At 43.5% G+C, this 16,410-nt stretch overlaps 1 protein-coding gene across 1 annotated transcript in view; it reads right to left on the bottom strand.

Annotated features, from left to right (window-relative positions):
- The window catches only part of LOC8051494 (adhesion G-protein coupled receptor D1), a 215,315-nt gene that overhangs the window by 162,591 nt on the left and 36,314 nt on the right, over positions 1-16,410 (bottom strand). Inside the window, exons 2-4 of the mRNA XM_029995101.4 lie at positions 12,412-12,603; positions 4,478-4,549; positions 394-517 (exon numbers count right to left, since the gene is read on the bottom strand). Of these exons, the coding sequence (XP_029850961.2) occupies positions 394-517; positions 4,478-4,549; positions 12,412-12,519 (304 nt within the window). The 5' untranslated portion in view covers positions 12,520-12,603. The remainder of the gene's footprint in view (positions 1-393; positions 518-4,477; positions 4,550-12,411; positions 12,604-16,410) is intronic.

The following is a 16,410-nucleotide window of genomic DNA, read 5'->3' as shown; positions in this document are numbered from 1 at the left end:
CACTGACGTAACAATGTCACGTAACGTCAAGATATCACGTGACTTCATAACATCACTCTGTAGCGTGATGTGACAACATCACTTGATGTGACGTGATATATTCCCGCTTAATTTATCGCGGAAATATCTCAGATGATTTCTGATGGAAAGTTCTGCTCGTTCGAAACCCCAACAAGTCCTACCGTACGTTCATAGCATTTGACGGAGTGTCCAAGCCAGACAATTTATTTATCTCCTGTTTCTTCTTGGGGATAATGTCGCCGAGTCTGCGGGGAAACGCGCAGACTCTGGTCCCTTAAAAATGCTGACAAAACACTCAACGAAGGCCTCCTAAAAGGAACAATTTGCACAATGCAGAAATCATTGAAAAAACAAAGTTATGCAATGCCTTACCTATATTCTCGGACGCCGATAGAGCCACCTCCTTGAGGTCGCTTTGTCGAAATCCATTTAGCGCCGTGTCCACGAATGTCGACAAGCTGAGGACCATCTCCCCAGTTTTAGCGGTCATCAGGGACTGCGAGTAAATTCGAGGAATCCCACAATGTTGACTAGTCAGACGCTTACTTGTAACCTGCAGTAAAGGTAGGCGCGGCTTATAGGACATAACTGCAGTTTAATGATCGATGTGAACTCCAGTGGACAACATGTCAGACAAACGTTTCCCAAAACCCTAGCTAGCTCTGTTTAGAAGAAGGCTGCGTGCAGATCTTTCAGTCTTTGTAGACATAGTATTTCTTTCTGAAGCGCACCGTACACTTCTAGAACTCCTGGCATGTGTATACAGTTTGGGACCGCATCCGATACACACACACAAACACACACACATATATATATATATATATATATATATATATATATATATATATATATATATATATATTTATTATTATTTTTAGCGTGATAAGCTATTGATGAGGTCGAGCGGAATCATGATCTCGTGGTCATGCAACTTTAAGGAAAAAGGTAAATCTGCAGCTGGCAAGTACGGTCAGTGAAGATCGATCTTGATTACTTTCCCCTAAAGATAAATTAACAATGTCGTGTCTGTATACTTTTAAACTCGATAATCTAAGAACGAAACTAGTTCAAACAAATTCTTTAAGTGCTTAACCACTTCAAAACGAATATTTTTAAACCCTCGAGGGGTATTTGAACTTTAAAAGAATAAAAAAAAACTGTTTTTTTTGTTTTTGTTGTTCTTTTTCAACAAAAGTACTTTCGTGATTTATTAAAAGGAATCTGTAAATACTAATGCTCTACGTCGTCTACAACGGTTATAATGCCTCTAACGCTCCAAACTGATAAAGCATTCCACACGAAGACAGCGCTCAAACTGCGCGCCGTCCCTGAAAAAAAAAAAAAAATTAGTACATTATGCATATGATATATATTTATTTTATACGCTATTTCTGTTCCTTTTAAAGTAGCCCATTTTTTAGCAAAAATATAATGAATTATGCTTTCATCCCACCGAAGTATCTATTTGGGATACTTTATGTCTGCTCTTTACTCTTGCTTTGTGTGTTAGCTACGCTGCGTGCTGGCCCGTAAGCCGGTACAATCGCCATAATTATAACTTCCGCGGAAGGGTAAGTTGTTGAGAAAGAGATTAATTTTTCGCGCATTACTTAAAACGCGTAGATTACAAATACCTGCGCGTCTAATATGTACAATTGTTATTCCAAGTGGAAGTATTTTTTTAATATGCTACCAGTAAACACGCGCGCGGCCTATATTTTTATATGCCACGACTAAAATCGATATATCAACGGAATATTGGAAACTATATTTGAAATTTTATTTTTTCTAACGTTATTAAACTCCAATTACAAGTGCACACTATTTTGCCTTTCTATATACAAGTTGTCGTTTTCTTAAGAATGTACAGTTGGGAATATTATTAGTGTACTGCTCTTAGCCAAAAGATACAGTTTAGGCTTTCTACAAAGCGGAATCATGTTTTACTTCTAATTGCCTCGAACAGGTCTGCTCGAATAGTCATGTTTGATGCGAATGGCCAACATACAGACGTGAAGGCCGTATAGTACTCGATTCACGGGGTCATCGCAATATCGAGGCAAGTTCAGGGCATCGATTTTGGTACGAGTGCTGGGGCGACATCAGGCTGGGACTCGTGTATCGTCCGCGAGGATACTAGCCCCGGCCAAACGCTGGCGCCGCACTCGTGTCGAGTCTTGCCAGTCGTTGGCCTCTTGTTGGGGACATGGAAGACCGGCCACAAGGCCTCTTATCCAGGAAGTGCTTGCAATGGCGCGACATTGCCATTTTTTCTCAGATGAATCGACAAACCGCGAAAGAATGTGATGTGCAAGCTCATTCCGCCTTATAGAACTCTACCATTTCGAATACGGGTCCCACGGCTAATTTGGTTCAATTCTAAGCTGGGATTAAGAGTGGACGCGGAAAAGCCGCGTTCATCCGGAGCCGCTCCTCTTACAGTATAGGCGTATCTAGTATCCCAATTGACTTGGGATTAGACGACACCGCTGAACACTAATGAACTCGCGTCGAACCTTTTGGTTTGTAAAACTTCAGATAGGGGTACAATGGTGTCCTGTCATGATTGTGACTTTTCTTCGTCAGCGTTTACTGAGCTGTTTATTTCCATCATGTACAACGTATACCGACCGGCCCAATTTGCCACCTCGGCGCACCTCGTTTCAGCTACCTCGAAATGGCAGCTACACCGGGCGTGTTCACTCGCGCTATAGTGAATCAACTCCGTTTCTGGTAGGATAACCGATCAGTAATTCTGGCTTTGTATGCAGCGTCTCGTTTCCTTGTAACCTATGATTGTGTTCACCCGGTCACTGTTGGCTTTTGATTACTTGATTACGACATTCTGGGAATGCCACATGCCAGAGAAACTTGAGGCTCATCGCCCAAAGGTGAAAGATTGATTACACGAAGTTTCGCCTCACAATGAACCGCAGCGGATGCTACAAGCCATTCCAACTGATTTGGTGCTGTGAACATGTCACGTGTCTTTGCGTTATACGCGTCGCTGCATTGCCCTCTAAGTCACGGGACACTCAAACGACGTGGGATTGTTTCCGATGGCTCATAACGTTCGCTGTTGTTCATTTTAAGCGAAAAGGAATAGAGATTACAGAGTGAGAACCAAATGCTGAAGCAAGACTTGCGTTCATTCGACTTGCTAATCACCTACACCCTCTAAGAAACCAAAACTTCTACTTTCCGAAAATGGTATGAAGTAAAAATGACCTCATTTATAGGCAAGGAGCTCGACAAATGACGGAGTCGAACAAACGTTTTTCTACAAATCAATGAACTCTACCCTGTGGCACCGAACATGGTGTTTTGACATGTGCACGTCGTAATCTCTGCCCCTGCGCCGATTGCATTTTTAGGTTGACGTGGTTTTCGGCTTCATCATTTGCGATGCTGTCTTTGTTCATTGTAACGGCTAATTTGACGAGTGTTCTAGAAAAAATATACGCGCGTGATTTTTTTTTTTTTTTGGCGTTCTCTGGTGTTTTATTTATTTCCCACGCTGGCGTGGTCCATGTCCCGCTTTTTCAATGTCGGAACATCATTCGGAAGTCTATATCCAGTGAGCGGCAATTACATCAGGACGCATCTTTGCGAAACATTTAAGTTCGTTTGACCACTGATAATTAAAGTTGCATTAACTTTAATTACCGCTTCAGTGTAAAATTTTGAAAAACAAACAACGTAGAAACAAGTTTTCGTAAATTTTTATACTATGTTTGCCAATAGACGCTTTATTTTTGGAAGCTTATAAATACTTCCGCAAGAATGCTTACCATAACGTCACTCATGATAAGTAAGGTATTGTAATGATATGGTTACCGGCAGCTTGAGAAACACAGGGCGTGATATTTATGCTCCCGCTTCTTTCTTCGTGTTTCGCTCTTGGGCGTCTCATGTCGCAACTTCATTGACTCTGAAGCGATAATGAGATGTTCGGACGTCTCCACGCCCTGCCTTTTTTGGGCTGTCTGTGGTTATGCACGGGAAGGTTTATGCTTTCTGGGGCATTCTACGAGACGAAAAACAACCATCTACCTACCGTATTTACTCGAGTAATAGCCGCACTGTTTATGACGAAAAACGGAGGGTCCGCATTTCCGCGGAGCACGCGGATTGCCAATCACCGCGATCGACAGCATGATTCCAGCGGTTTACAGGACAGAGATAACGTCTTCGCCCGAAGATACCATTCGTGAAGATTGCATTTGTACGGACACTTTGTTCTCGATCTAGTTATTCGCTGTTATTTATGCGCAACGGGATGATTGGCTGTATATGTGCTTTGCGGGAAAGTAGACGCAAGGGCCTTGTTCATAAATAGTGCTGATATTACTTGAGTAAATACGTATATCTTATCATCGTTAGCTTTTATGTAAACATAGTGATGCAAGTTTCAATTTTGCAAAATATTTGTACTGAAACAAAAAAGAATACTCACGATTTTTCTTGATTCCGACGTGAACTCTACGTTCTTCCTTGTCAGTATTTCGTTCACAGACTCCAGTAGTGACTGCATCGAGAGAAGAAAAAGCAGCAGAAATGGGCAAGCTACGATCAGGTAACCGTGCACGAATATGCAATTACTTTCGCAAAATCTTACTGATGCAACCACTTGAGAGTGTTGGCGTTCGCTTATATGAACATGCAAAAGTTGCCTTGTGCTTTTTTTTGCTTTTTGCAAAGTGATCTTTTTTAAAGCACGATTTTTAATCCTGCAGTATTGAAACATATCAGGTATACCCTTGTTTCTCGGACAAAGAAAGGACAGCGAGCATTACAAGTCCACGAGCAAGACATTAAACAAAACAAGCAATGCCAATTCAACCTAGTGAAGTAGCGAACAGCATAAAGTCGATCTGTTCCCGGAAATTTGGCAGTGGTGTTTTAAAGCCTTAAAACGGCGATTGGGCCAGCGTAGAACGACAGCAAACATTTGGGTGATCAGTCGGACTAGGTCACATGACTGCGCACCTTCCGAATGTCCGTGCCCGTCGAAACTTATGAATGACCCCCGATTTTGGCAGCCCTAGCTTTCATTCAGTGTGGTCCGAGCTGCGCTGCGCGAACCCATTGCGTGAAGTTAAATTTAGTTCAGTTATTAAGGTGAGCTTGAATAGTCATTTTCTTGCCGCTTTTCTAAGAAACAGTAAAAAAAAAAAAAAAGTCTGAAGTTTTTCAAGTTATTGCTTTCTAATAGTACAGAAAAAGTAACTTTTGTGAAACAACAACAACGATAACAACAACAAATAGATTGCTTTGATTTTGTATATGGATTATCGTGTAGTCCATAATTGTGTTATTTTCAGATGCCAACTTAATGTCGGTAAAGATAGCATAGTCTTGCGTGGAGGTTGCTACTTTAAACGAACTCCTGTTCGCGGGGTAATGAGATTCGGCTCTAGGTCCAGCACCCTTAAAGCTTGCCGCTCTCACTGTCGCCTCTCAAACCGACGTCAGTAGTCCCTCATCTGGTAAAAACCTATTTTTCGCTGGAGACTATAATTATGGTTCTCTCTTGTAGATTAGACGGTTCTAACACATTGAGGTTTTCGTTTTGTGAGATCTTGTATTGTATGGCTCACGCCCCAATTTCAGCGTCCATGTTTGTATAATTGTGAAGAATTATCAACGCTGACTTAAAACGAAAGAAACACAAAAGAGAACGAAACAGACGACAGCTGTGTCGTCTGTTTCGTCCTCTTGTATGTTTCTTTCGTTTGAAGTCAATGTAGATCACCAACACGCTCATGTCCTTGATTATCAACGCTCTTCCCAACTCTGCGTCTTATTTGAAACTTCCAGTTCTTTCGTTACGCTTCCGCTACTATACTGGTTAGTTTTACTGAGGCTACTATGGGTTTTTATCAAATGTGGCGAATTACCTGGATCTATTTCATGCGCTAAATTAGAATGTGTGCAACGACGCCTTTGTAATGACGTCTTTTCGAAAGACAGCTTGATCGCAAGATGGTGTTCACCCCTGTAACTGATACTCCTCCGCAACTAAATATGACACTTTTTTTTCATGTTTCCCAACAACCAAACGTTCTAGCGCACTTTTTATTCTTACTCTTGGAACTTATAACAAAGCAAAAATTAACCTACTCCGGTACCACTTATGTATAAAACACCAACCAGCACCCAATGTGTTTATCGTATTTCATTTTAGGTGTGCAAAATAAGCCCACTGCTGACCCTTCGATAAATCGTACTCCTTCGTTTTTTTTTCTTCTTCTTACTCTATGCTAGTGTGCAGCTGATGAGACATTAAATCATTAACTAATTGATTCTTTGGAAATTATGTAGCAGAGGATTCAGTTGCACAGACGGCTGTAATAGCAATATCGTTAAAAAAGGAAAAAGAAAACCTATTTAAAAACTTTCCACGTCCTTCAACATTTCGCGCAATGGTTATGAAATTGATATTAATTAAGTCCGGCGACTCATAAAGAATTGGGCGACCATACGCGTTTGCAGGAGCTTTCACTGAATGTGCCAGTTTTTACGCTGATGTTATTGGACTCCCGATTTGTATAAAACTGTTCTATTTATTTCCTTTTTTTGTCTTAACGCGCTTTCACATTTTATGTTGAACAATTAATTTAAATTGAATCAGAAGATTTGTTTACCCTAAGGCGGGATAATATCCTACCACGAATCGAAAACCGAGAGGCGGTTGCAACGAATCGCGCCGAGCAGTAACAGTAGAAAAAAATATATAAAAGCAACATGGAGAGTAAGCATACAACAAATGCTCGGTTCTCCAGCCCGCAGCGATCGCCGCCCAGCCAATGGAAAGCAGCCCCTAAATTGTGCCGCCTCTGACAAAAGTATCCGCGGGGCAGGCAACCAGCTCATAAAGGTGGCCTCGCAGTCATTGAAACAAGGCGCCCTCGCAACACCAGGAGTGATAAAACAAAGCAGCGGAGGGCATCCCAAGGGACACCTCTCGCCCGGAGGTCTGACATTTTAAAGAGGACAGCCGCCACCTAAGGTAAACGGGGTTGGGAGGTGGGGTGGCTTCCCGCATAGATATCATAAATACATACGGTGAAGACTTGACCAACCGCTCACGCAACAGACATATACAACGTAAAATAAATCGAAACGTCTCTCTCTCTCGGGGACGCGATTTCTTTGTGATAGGCACCGGAGGCACTTCCGCTGATAAAACGTTCTCACGTAAACGCATAAAAAAAGAAGAAGAAGAAAAAAAAAGAAACTATTTTGGAAAATCGAAACTGGGAATAGGCCAACCACCCTCGTTTCCGCCCCCTTCTTCTTCTTCTTCTCCCCTATATATTTGAATAATATCTTTCCGCTGTCGACAAGTGAAGCGTCACCTGATCCCAAGCCTCGGCAGATGGCAGGAAAAGCAGTATAACTCAGAGCCTCTTCAAAATTTTTTCGGTACCTTTATTTGGGGGCGGAATGGATGTTTAATGAGAAACTGGTCGTCCCAACCACCGAAGAACTGGTGGCATGAAAAAAAAAAAAAAAAACCTATCAGCGGGTTTACGGACTACGTTCTCGCCCGCATTTGAGAACAGAGAGCGAGAGAGAGAGAGAAAGAAAGAGAGTGGGAGAGAGAGACGCAGAGTTTGCCAAAGGGTGCTGGCTCCGCCGTCCGCCGAACGGCCATCGGCCCAAATTGCAAACAGTTCCGGGATGCCCACAATAGCGGCTTGGCTGCCGGTGAGACGCGCTCCGCCCCCCCCCCCCCCCCCCCCCCTCCCTAAGCGGACAGCGCGCGTGGGGCTTGGTTCGGCAAGAGAGCCCAGATGTAAGGGAGGGAGTAACTAAAACCACGGAGACCGTTCGCAATTTTAATGGCGGACGCCTCTGGGACAGATTGATCGCTAGTGCGCACGCGTTATGCGGTTCCGCGGAAAGGAGAAAACCGGGCGCAAAAGCAGAGACGTTTGCATCTGGCCGCGGCCAAACACTAGGAACGCGTCCGATCGAGCGGTTGGAAGCATACTGTAATCTAGGCACACCACCTTCGGCGTCGGTCGCTCGTAAATGGAAGCGCGGGATGCAGCTGCCGCTGCGCCCGATAGAAATGCATTCGTGAAGTAATCACGACTGCGGAAGAGATGCGCGTGTCGCTATTCGAGGATGGCGTATCCCATCGATTATGCTCCGATGTGCCTTAACGTGGACTGCATCAGACGCTACGAGCCATCCCAGCCGGTCCAGCGCTGTGAACTTGTCTCGTGACTACGCACCCAGCGGGTCGCTGCGCTAATCCGGAAAGTCACGCCGCGCTGACTTGAGGCGTTAGATTGGCCTCGATGGCTAGTAGCGCCCTCTAAGTTCCATCGTAAGGTGAATCGAAGCACAGCCGCCGGAGTATCGCTCCGGCCGCCTAAATGTGTGCGAAGGCGCGCGCGCGCGCGCTGCTGCGGCAAGCCGCCTCGGGCAGCAATACTGCGATGATTTAGGCAATCTTATAAAAACGTAGCTTCAGCAAAAGAGAAAAATGTTTCTCGCAAGTAGCTCGCTTTGAGCTTTAGAGTGGGGCCTAACGGACACCGGTATTAGAATTCGAACGTAACGTGGAAGCTTTTCTAATGCAAAAGTTCCCCGCATTTGATAATAAAACAAGAAAAAAAAAAAAGAAAAAAAAGAAACACAGGAAAATGGTAATAGAAGACGGCTACCCGGGGAAGACGAAATGACTGGCTGTTGTGGTATATGCCTTAAAGACGTAAGTTTAACTAAAAAACAACTTTTAGAGTGGAACGAAAAATGGGCCACGAGTATTAAAAGCGTTATAGGCAAAAAAACAAAAACGAAGACAAATATTGCACTTGGAACAATTGAGCATTCATCGTGAGGAATAAAACTATACTGTGTATTCCTTCTAATCACAATTATGACGCATTGTCATCATCCTAATCATTGTTTGTGTGTGTTTGTGTGTGTACTGTATTTGGTCATAATCAGCAAAGGTATTAGCGTTCCAATAATTACTTTAAAAAACAAAAGTGCCATGCTATTACTGCGGTGTTCACACTATAAAGGCGTGTGTTGTGCCGGAGATCGTAATTCGTTAATGATTGCCATTCCGCACTGCTAGCGCTCAATAGATATTGCTCCATGAAACGCAACTGGAAAAGCGAGAGTGATATCGCTGACTGGAACGCACTAGAATTCTGTGTCACAGGGAACACAATTCTACGTGTAAGAACTGCTTCTCTGTATAGCCTTCCAGATAGGGCTGAACTTTTTACTCTCAGCGCGTAACCTGCTTTTACTAGATGCGGTACTTACTATACAAAACGTAATGATTCGCTTATATAAAATTCAACGAAACCGGATTAAAACTAGATGCAAGAACGTGTAAATTCATTGTATGCAACGAAACGCGCATAGGACGACCCATTGCCAAACGCTGCATTTTACGTGTTAAAATGAAAGTACTGTAATAAACATGGGTGCCTGTGTTGTATCACACACATCTGTATCCAACGTATTGTTTTGTCCGTGCGTTTAGCATCGTGTAATTCGCCATCTCCACTGTGATGGCAGACAATACTTCGTTGAATCCTACGATGAGCTTCATCCCGACAGACAATCTGCCAGGTTCAATCACGAGCAAGTTAAATGCCACGTGGACGTGGTGTATTTCCTCGATGTACCTATCTGCGCACCACTCGGCAACGCACGTTAAAGTAATTAACTAAGTGGGTTTTAAATGCCACATGATTGGACCTTTTGTTTTATTACATCTATGGGTGAGCTAAAAGATTGGAACTCGTCTGTCGGAAACGTTCCTGAGCCATTCTTACTGTTTGCCTTTTCAAGTGCCGTTGTTCATCCGTTTGCCTTGTAACAACATGGAGACAGACGTGGTTATGTCACTGAAATGTTTGACCGCGTTCTGCTGCCTGGAAGTTTCCTGCAACTTTCTTAGTGATCCCATCGATATAAACGAATAAGTGGTAATACAATTCGATCGTTTTTGTCCGTGCTTACTAAAAGTTCGAAACTCACTGGCACAATATAGAGGCGTTGATCTACGCGTGCAGCAGGACGAACATGTATAAATTCAATGTATGCAGTCGTTAATGTATATTTTTACGATAAGGTCCCTACTTTCATTGGCAGCCAAAAATAGCCCGGTGTCTGTGGCTGCCTCCTCAAATTACTAATTAAACAGGCACGATAAAACATTTCTGTTTCTAAATATTGGCCTAATTGGATTCTATCATCTTCTATCTGTGTTATTTTATCAACCGAAAGCTCTCTTTTTTTTGTTTGACCCTCAGTTATTTTTAAAGAACCTGTGACTGAGCATCATGTTCCACTTATAAGGGAGTTGTTCAGCCATTCTAAAATTAAAACAACGTAGCTAAATGTCAGTTTAAATAAAACCATTATGGCAGATCAATAGGCAATTGTGTTACATACGTGAACATTTAGCATTACAAACGCTTAGCGATACTCTGAGTTTCCAGACGCCAGACGCCTACGTTCACGGAGCGCTTCAGCAGATAATTTAACGCGTACCATGTGTAAACTTGATAGCTGTTACTAAAATGAAGCTATACTATTGCTAGTCGGGCTGATGAGCCTGGCGATCCTCCCGACATTTCCATACTCTCCAGCTCCTCTCCCTCAGTGCGCACGGGTTGTCGAGCTCTTCCTCGCTTAAGCCTTTGGTCACATGACCTACCGTTAACCAATCAGCGTCGAGCATCTCACTCCTCCTTTCCCAACCGTCAACCAAACAGTGTTTAGCCTCGCGGCCACGGTTTGATTCAGGCTTCACGAAATGCCGAACACCTAAGCAAAGAACGTTTCACGTTAATAAAAAGCAAGATTCGAGAGAGACACACAAGGAGGGATTATCGTGGGATTTACTGTCATACCCCCCACTGTCTTTCCCTACGCACATAATGGCGAATTCAAAAGGCGGATTGGAGCCGAGAAGTCGATATAGGCTCATAGGAATATTATAATATTAGCTGCTCTTTCAATGTCAGAATACCGGCAAATAAATTTGTTTGGGATATTCACATTTTTAGTGTACCTATACACCTACAAGGGCTTATTGAATATCTAACAAAGTTTTCTCCCCCCCCCAAAAAAAAAAACAAACAAACAAAAAAACAACAACACACAAACACACCTAAATTTAGTTTTTTCTGAGACACCGGGTTTTTACAGAAGAATGAAATGCTTTCATTAGAAATGTCACACACCCATCTCTACACATGTGCCTAACAAGGCACATGTGTAGAGATGCGCTTCGGCTGAGCGCCGAAGTACGAAGGAAGTATCGTCGAAGCTTGCGGGCGGCGAAGGTGGAGCGAGAGGCGTTTTGACACATAACGCAGAAAGGTGGCCTGGACAAGAGAATACGATAAAGCTGGGCCGAGCGGCGAAATTAACTTGGCAGCTCTACGATTCTCCCGTAACTGCAGTTTATGAAACGCTTTATTTTTACAGCGAATTCTCGAGCGATTTCAATAAAAAAGTGTTTCATCTTTTAAAATATACGTGAAAATGATTCTTGTTTTTTCGGCAACGCTTAGTTTCTCGTTCTTTTCCTTTTGATTGGTAAAAGTGCTGTAGGAAAAGGTGAGCGGACGCTGCTGTCGTCGCGGTGTTTTAAACCGAAGCTTCTTTAGCGTCCCTCAACTCATTGGCTGGAGAGCGACCTAAACAGGAACAGGCATCTGTCATAGACGTCGCTTCTGCTGTGCCACCGCCAGGACGTCGCGGCCAGCAAATAAAAGTGCCAGTAGTGACGCCATGAGGTATAAATCGAGGGACCACAAAAAAGGACGCGATGAACGCAGCATTTGAAAACGTGTTTTATGCATCATATTGCCACTACCCTTGCCCCCACTCGGAACACTCTACAGACGTACATAAATTTTCTTGTGCAAATGTAATGGCGTTTTTGTGAAAACAACTTTCCGTAACAATTGGCTCTATGTTTATTACGAATTAGAATAAAGTATAGAAAACAGAAGGCAGAAACATTTGTGCACCATGAAAGTCACAGATTAATTGACTAAGAGTAGGGAGTTTTAGTAAGCGCTTTGTTCTGAGCTATATGCAACGGTTTTTACGGAAGAGAGCTCAAAGTGGAAGATAGCGACACCGAAATACTCCTCTGCGCAAACCAGACTTTTAGACTGGGGTTGCACCTGGTGTGAGCATGAGTTGTTTTTACAGCACAATGGACGGCAGCACTCTGTAGCGAGACTCGGAAAACAAGATATATTCTCCAAATAGAATGTTCGAGTGCAAAGGCGTTCCAAATCGGGTCTAGCGGCAATACAAGGACCCGTTATTAAAGTCAAACAAGTGCGGAATTAAAAGCGCGACATCTACGCCACAGTGTGTTGCACTCACCTGGACAAAGGCGATGTCGAAGCCATTACGGAGCTTGAGCGTGACCTTAGTCTGGAGGATGCTGTTGAGTGTGTCCATGGTATCCAGCCGGTCCATGGGGCTCTTCATGTCCACGGTAGCCAAATACCTGGCTAGATCGTCCGCCAGGTGGTACAGACCCTCGATCAGGTTGTTGTGCAGGTGGTAGTAAATCTGCACACGATAAGAAGGACGCAAATTCTGTCGGGCATCAGGAAGTGTTAAGAAATGTAGAGGGTGAGCCTAAAAACATCGAGGAATGAGACATATTATAAAACACATCCTCTTCTTCTTCTAAAAATAACGTACAGGAGCCTGAAGGTTTGCCTACAGTCGTGATTCGTGAACAATACAACTGTAACACTTGAAGCAAAATAAAGAAGTTTGCGTAAGGAAAACGTAACAAAGAATTACAGGCGTTCGTTGACTTTATATATCCCTTCCAGTAACATGATTAACGACTGAGTACACTCTAAAAATTCCGTGGTAAAATACTTTTTATGGGTCTTTAGCGTGTAAAACATTTTGCACCCTAAACAGCTCCTTTAAGCACTCCCTTAGAACGTTGTTCGTGGAGAACCTGTAAGGGGTTCCCTTAAGGTTAAGATTTGTTGCGAAAGAGTTGTTCATCGCACAGTTGCCTTTCTAGTGTGCCAGGGGGCGATAGTGCTTGAGGCGAAACCGTTCTTCACGAGCTAAAAGAGTTCTTGGGGCGTCAAAAAACATTTCAAATAATGATTTTTTTTTATGTATTAGGTTAAGCACTATAGTTGACTTCCGATATATATTTATAACCGATTATCACCTACGGATGTAAAGACTTCCACTGACGCTGCGATCTTTTGCAGTGCTCGAAACTTGTTACGCGGCCTTTCGGTTGGGCGAAGCGACGCGCCCAAGGTCAAGTCCCGTGGCACGCGTAAAACGTTAGATTGTCTAGCATGACTGGTGACGTCCAAAGCGGTACATTGTAAGTTAAAACAGATTATACGCTGCGGCTGGCTGAACTAAAAAACAGATTATAAAACCAATCTTGTGTAAGAACCAGGAAAACATCTAGACATTTCAGGATCTCTAGAGGTCACAATAACGAAATGTCCGTTTCTCAGAACGAGTGAATGGTATGGTTAACCGTACTACAATGAAGGTAAATTGAAATCATATCACGATTCGCACAAAAATGTTCGATTGGGGAGCGAGAGCACTCTAGGTAAATACATGCATTGCACCCACAGCACATGATGACGTCGAACGATGGTAATCGGCATGCTGGGGGTGGACCCGACGGCCCTTCGCAGCGAGAGCAATGGTAAACTGTGCCGCGCTCGGCTGTAGCAATTACTACGAATCCTGACGACAGTTTTGTCGGCATGGCCCGACAGAGTAGCCGTCAACTGAGAGGAAGTACGAGCGACAGGAAAGGGATATGCGGCCGCGGATTGCTGAGTTTGCGGGACGCATTTCATAGCGGCGAGCGACGGCACTTTTCTACCGTTGTTTACGTTCGCGCACGACTTTGCATCGGCTTTTGCCCGTTCGTGGCGTAGATGCCCTTTGCCTTTCGTTACATCATGCCGTTTCCAAGCTTTGATGCGCAACTTCGGGGCTCCCGGCCGAGTACGGGCGAGTGTCGCGCCGCGAGCCCGGTCAGACGGCGGTCGGTCGGCGGCGGCCCCTTTGTGCAAGCTCGCCGAGACGCCGCCGCAGGGGAATCGGTGTGTGGCGTCCGAAAGACGGTAACCTTTGCAAGGAGCAAAAGTATGCAGGCTAGCCGGATAGGAAATATCATAATATAAACCCTGAGACCATAAGAGCTGTCTTGTCCGTTATTTTATTTACCCTTCTATCGGGGTTTACATTATGACGGTAACCTTGCGTTGTTTACCAGTACTTCGCAAAATCATAACAATTTTTCTGCAAGTAACTCCTAGAAGCCGTTCGTCGAAATTTGCAACGCGCAATTAACTGCTTTTTTTTCTTTTTGCGTCACGACAATTTTTTTCGTCAAAGCTTAGTCGGCGGCGTATCGGAACGTTCTGCTCGTAGCGCAATCCCACCGATGCCGAAAAATTCCCCACGTACTGGCTAAACGTCATCATCGTAAGCTCAGCACGTTTTTCCAAGTTCACATCTAACAAAACTAGATACCTTTGATAAAAATATGGTGCATGTCGGCGCATGTCCTGGCAGTTAGCGGCATCCTATGCATTGATAAGCGCTTCCGCGCGGTGTGAAGTCCACCACCAGCATGGCGCAGAGCCCCGTCCTTGCCTAACGTGACGTCACGCGCAAGGCATGTGTACATTCCCTAGTGACACCGCTGACGCTAGGTCTGGTTATTGGGTGGTGATACACTTGTAACTCTCACAGTGTTTGTTGCGGTCAACGTTGAGGTAAAAGATAGTCGCTGCCAAGTGTTTTAATGCACATGTCACGTAGTTTAAAACACCTGATTACTCCTCTCACTTGTGGATTAAGGGAGTCTGTACAACTACCCTACTCTCATGTGTTCTTTCAAAATGAAACCGGGGACGCAACCAAACTGGATGTCTTTTTAAAGATTTAGTGACCATGAAATTTACAAACTGTGGAAACAGAGAAGAGGAGCAGAAAAATAAAGAACAGATTAGTGGCTGTGTGTGTCCGCTTTTCTTTTGTTTAATAAAAAACTATCGAACTTTTTCCCCTTTATGGTTATCCCTGTGACTTATTCGCTCAGATCAGTTTTATACGAGTCAGACAATGGTTGTACAAGCAAGGTCAGTCATCTGTGAGTGCAGAGCTTACTTAATATGCATAACCTACACTCTTAAACAAAATTAGAAACATGTTAACAGTATTTATTAGGTAAAAGCTAGTAGCTACCTGTCACATCGGTCACTAGGGAGCTAGTAACCGTAGGTAGTAACGGTCAAGAAGAAACGAAACAAGTCACGTGAATTCTGGTAAAAAAACAAAAAAGGCGAGTGTGGTTCAGACTTGGACGTAGTTCAACTGCTCTACTCAAATTACTGTAGTTTAACTACTTTTCCGAGTGACTTGGTAACTTTCAATCACAACTTTATTTGGGTAATTAGTAGTTTAATTTAACTAGTTTTTTTCAGGTAACTTCTACTCAAATTACTAACTACTTTGGGAATCTAGTGCTAATTTTGCTCATCACAAACGTTTGAGCGCAGAAATTAATAAAACGCCGGCAGATGAAGTGGCATCCTCGAACATGGGGCCCCCTCATATTCCGCCGTAGAAACTGCATCACAGGCGTCTTTGGGACAAGGTGGCGACGAGCAGCCAAAACATTACACCGGTGCGCACGAACGCAGAAAGAAATGCTTAACAAGCCTTGGTCGGGTATTGGCCTAGTCCGGTAACCCCTATAAAAATGGCTTCCGCCATTCAATATACATCTGACTGACATTCTATTGCCCCTATCGCCATTCGATTGCTCTCGCTTGAAATTTATGGACACGGTATTACCCCTTTATTGAAGTTTGGCACTGACGTGGTAGACGCTACAATGGCAATCAAATGGCGAAACAACCCTTTAGCGTCTTTTTATTGGCAGGTGTCCATACAGAATTCGGGTATCGTCTTTTTATACTCATCCTACTGTCAATCAAGCGCCCCCGGTGGCAGTGCAATACCGGCCAATTTCTGCTGCAAGTAAATCAAACTTTAGGTACAAACCATAGTTATAATATACGCTAGACGTTCAATTGGCTCTTGTGTTCCGCGGCAAATTGAAGAAAACCATACATGGTAAATTTCTTCCAAAATGTAATTTAATTACAATTACAATCATTTCGCTCCAAAAGTAGTTTAACCTTAATTACAACTACTACTATGTGAAAAATAATTCATTAAAATTACAAATTACATCAAAAAGTAATGCAATTACTTTACAATTACTTATTTCTGGGAGCGACCATTTCCGTCTATATAACTTCAAACAACATGTTAAGGATGCAACGCATTTCTTCA

The sequence above is a fragment of the Ixodes scapularis genome, unplaced genomic scaffold (genome assembly GCF_016920785.2).
Source record: "Ixodes scapularis isolate PalLabHiFi unplaced genomic scaffold, ASM1692078v2 PGA_scaffold0__279_contigs__length_252992795, whole genome shotgun sequence".
Classification (NCBI taxonomy): Eukaryota; Metazoa; Arthropoda; class Arachnida; order Ixodida; family Ixodidae; genus Ixodes; species Ixodes scapularis.
This window is presented reverse-complemented; position numbering and strand designations above follow the sequence as displayed.